Source organism: Tricharina praecox (genome assembly GCF_024521635.1).
Source record: "Tricharina praecox strain CBS 144465 chromosome Unknown BZA05scaffold_43, whole genome shotgun sequence".
Taxonomy (NCBI): Eukaryota; Fungi; Ascomycota; class Pezizomycetes; order Pezizales; family Pyronemataceae; genus Tricharina; species Tricharina praecox.
In genome coordinates, this window is record NW_026250445.1 from 77,855 (window position 1) to 82,286 (window position 4,432).

A 4,432-nucleotide genomic window follows, 5' to 3' on the forward strand; every position below is an offset into this window, starting at 1 on the left:
TCACTATATAGTAGACAGCCAAAGAAACTACAGCGCCGAACCGCACAGTGCCCCATCCCTAACCCCGAAGCAATATCATCAGGCCCTATAATAACGTCTTGTCGTGTGCATATGACCTCAGATGTGGACCTACTGCCAATTGATTACCCGAATTGCGGCACCGTCAGGACTTTGCTCCTAACGGCCCCTGGGAAGAGTAGATATGAGGCAGTAATGCTACTACAGCTTGAGCGGTCCGTAGAGTGTCAGGATGGCCCCTTCCGAGGAGTTTCTCCCTGCCTTTGAGGGCCCGCTGGTACCACTCTAGGGCTTTGTCGTACTCTCCTTGAAGACCGAAAACATGGGCCATGTTGGCAACGATAGTGAGAGTGTCAGGGTGGTCCTTTCCCTGCGATTTCTCACCGCCATCGAGGGCTCTCTGAAAAAACTCCAGGGCTTTGTCGTACTGGCCTTGGGAACTGAACATGGCGGCGATGTTGTTGACGGTGGTGAGAGTGTCAGGATGGACCTCTCCTAGCGTTTTCTCCCTGCCAACAAGGGCCCGCTGGTTCCACGCTAGGGCTTTGTCGTACTGGCCTTGGGAACTGAACACCCCGGCCATGCTGTTGACGGTGGTGAGAGTGATAGGGTGTTCCTTTCCCAGCAATTTCTCATAGCCATCGAGGGCCCGCTGGTACCACTCCAGGGCTTTGTCGTACTCGCATTGCGAAGTGAAAATGTGGGCGATGTTGTGGATGGTGGTGAGAGTGGCACGGTGGTCCTTTCCCAGCGATTTCTCATAGCCATCGAGGGTCCGCTGGTACCACTCCAGGGCTTTGTCGTACTCGCATTGCGAAGTGAAAATGTGGGCGATGTTGTGGACGGTGTTGAGAGTGTTACAGTGGTTCTTTCCTAGTGATTTCTCCCTGCCAACAAGGGCCCGCTGGCACCACTCCAGGGCTTTGTCGTACTCGTATTGGAAACGGAACACCTGGGCCATGTTGTCGACAGTGGTGAGAGTGTCAGGGTGGTCATTTCCTAGCGATTTCTCCCTGCCGTCGAGGGCCCGCTGGTACCACTCCAGGGATTTGTCGTACTCGCATTGCGAAGTGAAAATGTGGGCCATGTTGTTGACGATGGTGAAAGTGTCAGGGTGGTCCTTTCCCAGCGACTTCTCATAGCCATCAAGGGCCCGCTGGTACCACACCAGAGCTTTGTCGTATTCCCCTTGGGAACCGAACACGCTAGCTATGTCGTTGACGGTGGTGAGAGTGTTACGGTGGTTCTTTCCTTGTGATTTCTCTCTGCCAACAAGGGCCCGCTGGTTCCACTCTAGGGCTTTTTCGTACTGGCCTTGGAAACTGAACACCCCGGCGATGCTGTTGACGGTGGTGAGAGTGATAGGGTGTTCCTTTCCCAGCGATTTCTCATAGCCATCGAGGGCCCGCTGGTACCACTCCTGGGCTTTGTCGTACTCGCATTGCGAAGTGAAAATGTGGGCGATGTTGTGGACGGTGGTGAGAGTGGCAGGGTGGTCTTTTCCCAGCAATTTCTCATAGCCATCGTGGGCTCGCTGATTCCACTCCAGGGCTTTGTCGTACTGGCCTTGGGAACTGAACACGTCGGCTATGTTGTTGACGATGTTGAGAGTGTCAGGGTGGTCCTTTCCTAGCGACTTCTCCCTGCCAACAAGGGCCCGCTGGCGCCACTCCAGGGCTTTCTCGTACTGGCCTTGGGATCTGAACACCCCGGCCATGTTGTCGACAGTGGTGAGAGTGTCAGGGTGGTCGTTTCCCAGCGATTTCTCCCTGCCGTCGAGGGCCCGCTGGTACCACTCCAGGGCTTTGTCGTACTCGCTTTGGTAACTGAACACGTCGGCCATGTAGTTGACGGTGCTGAGAGTGTCAGGATGATCCTTTCCTAGTAGTTCTTCCTGACCTGCTAAGGACCACTCGAACAGATTCGCTACTGGCTTGTCAAGTCTGTGACTGGCATAGATTCGTCCCAATTGTGCGGCGGAGTAAAACACCAATGCTGCGTTTACCATGATTGGAGTCGTTGGCTCTGTACGAATTATGCTCCGTCGGACCGTATCCATGTGCGACCATACTCGCCTTTCGAAGTCCCAATCCTGCCGCGATTTTGCGTTGTAGTCTTTGGATATTCGACCACAAAGAATAAGGGCCTCTTGGGCCTTCGTCTGCTGTGACCGAGCGTCCAGCCGTTCTCGAGCCCATAAGTGCACAACCGGATGTATCCAAAAGGCATCCCTTGACCCATTCCGTCTTGCCAGGGAGATACGGAAAAGCTCCGCGCGTGACTCCAGAAGCCACTCTTCTCCTATACGCAGTCAGATGGATGAAATCATGATCTAGCAGGTGCGCCCGCACCCTCTCCTGCCCAATCGAACAGTAGTTGACACCCCTCAAATAGCTTATCCGGAATATCTGCATGTGCTAGAAACCCACATAGCAATAAAAGTTCCTGGGCTGGGTGTGAAAGCGAGGCAAATGAAATCTCCCACGTCGTAAAGATGGTTCGGTTCGAGTTCCGTTGATCTGATAACCACTCGGGACCCCCTTTTTGTGCAAACGTTCGAAATGCTCCGTCCAACAGAGCCAAGTATCGCTGAAGCGGAATCTGCGTGTACGAGATGTATGAACCCGCCTGAGTTAAGGCAAGTGGCAGGAATCCCAGCTTTACAGCTATCTGGTTCGCGATATCAAGCTCTATGCGCCAAGTTAATAGTCGATACGCTGAGCGGACTACCTACTCTGGTGCTTGCCTTCCGCCTTCACATCGTCTATGTTCGCGCTCTTCATGAACAGCTCCATGCCCGAATATTTGTCGATGTCATCGACGGCTACTGGTATTCCCAACATTTTCAGATCGCTCTTCCGTGACGTAATAATCACATTGCCGGTATCGCAAGTTGGTAGGACGAGGTGAATGTCAACCGCATCGACGTCGTCGTAATTATCCAAAATGAGTAGCCAATTTTCATTTCCTTTTGTGGCTAGCCACTTCTTCAGTGCCCCAGTCACCTGTCCTGCCGCCGCTTCGGAAGAAACCTCGCCATCCAGACCCAGAAAGCCTCTCAGTCCCAACATCGAGGCGATATGCTCATATGAGGACCCCCGCTCCGCATACGCGGCGACAATATGCTCCACAATTCCTCGTGCACTTTGGGATAATGACGCCCCGTTGGTGACATCAATCCAGAATACCGTCGTGTATGAATCCGAGTATCGGAACGAATATTCCAGTGCAATGGAAGACTTGCCGATACCGCCGAGACCATATAGCACCACACTTCCGCGGGCCATCTGCCGGGCATCCGCAGATGCGCCTTCATTGAGGAAAGCGTGTATAGTGTCGATGATGTCGGCCCTACCGCAGAACATACGGTCGCGGTGGAACGGAAGGATTGGGTTCACTGCGAAAGAAGGTGTGGCGGATTCTTTCCGTCCTTTGCCTAACGTGTCAACCCCATAACTTGGCCCGTTAGGACCTCGTGAAGAGTACGTACTGTGTGATAGATCCCTTGGTTGCGGCCCGACAGGGAGTATCCTTTGTAGACTTTCGTTGTATTCTTTCAACTGTCCGATCAAATCTTCAACCCTATTTCTACCAAGCAAAGACCATTGTAGTTTCTTCATAGTTGGCAGCGTCTTCTGCAAGCGTTCCGCGCTGCGTTTCAAATCCTTCACTTCATCCTCAAGCCCTGGCATTATCCGACCCAAACTTAAAAGAGTTGGATTCGTAAGAAGTTTGATACTGTCCTGGTCCAGTCCGGTCTGGGTTCCAGGGCCGTCCGTCGGGCGATGTGACGGAATGGGGCTCGTCCGAGATGGTAGACGGAAGAGCTGCCGTACACTATCGCGTTTCCTTTGGCGGTCGTACTGCAAGCCGTACTTCGAACTGTATTCGAGGAGCTCAAGAAATACTGCCGAAATTCGCGCTAGGGTAGATACGGCGAATCGGAAGTCGCAGTGGCTAGGATCGATCTTGCGATTACTCTCAAGCACCCAGACGTCGGCCCACTTCTCTAGCCAGCGCTTTTCGGTATCGATTCGATGGCTAAGATCCGCATATTCCCGGCCGAACGATTGTATGGTTGACAGAAGGTTGTAGCCTTCCACGCTCGCTTTGACAAGCTGGCCGGCAAGCCCTACGACGGCAATACCTAAACCTGAGCGATCGACGACGATTAGCTGTTCACTCAGGACTGTCCGGCGTCGGCACTGTACCTGCAAATTCCATGGTTCGAGTGATCTTGTTCTCAAGTTTCGTATGGAGTCAGCGTTGGTGTGATAGTTCGTGGCGGTGTTCCCGTTGCGATGCGGGGTAACAGAGCCCCATGTTTTCATTTTTCCTTGCTGCAATTAGGATTCAGCTTAAGCTGCAAGTAAGACGCCTGGTACCCATGTCTATCAAAAGCATTAAAAAAAAC

The 4,432-nt window shown here is 52.9% G+C and overlaps 1 protein-coding gene across 1 annotated transcript; it reads right to left on the bottom strand.

Moving 5' to 3' along the window:
- On the bottom strand, positions 1-4,432 carry BZA05DRAFT_208713 (uncharacterized protein). The gene is made up of 4 exons (XM_051479586.1): positions 3,509-4,432; positions 2,753-3,448; positions 2,370-2,708; positions 1-2,319 (listed from the first exon to the last, which is right to left on the bottom strand). Exons 1-4 carry the CDS (start codon positions 4,347-4,349, stop codon positions 164-166), a joined length of 4,032 nt encoding a protein of 1,343 aa, XP_051334938.1. The 5' UTR covers positions 4,350-4,432; the 3' UTR covers positions 1-163.

Excerpts from the sequence above, each read along its gene's own strand:
- BZA05DRAFT_208713 (XM_051479586.1), bottom strand. The coding sequence starts at position 4,349 with ATGAAAACATGGGGCTCTGTTACCCCGCATCGCAACGGGAACACCGCC. Across the intron at positions 3,449-3,508 it reads ACCAAGGGATCTATCACACA|GACGGAAAGAATCCGCCACA; the intron begins GTACGTACTCTT and ends CGTTAGGCAAAG. Across the intron at positions 2,709-2,752 it reads GGCGGAAGGCAAGCACCAGA|AGCTTGATATCGCGAACCAG; the intron begins GTAGGTAGTCCG and ends CTTGGCGCATAG.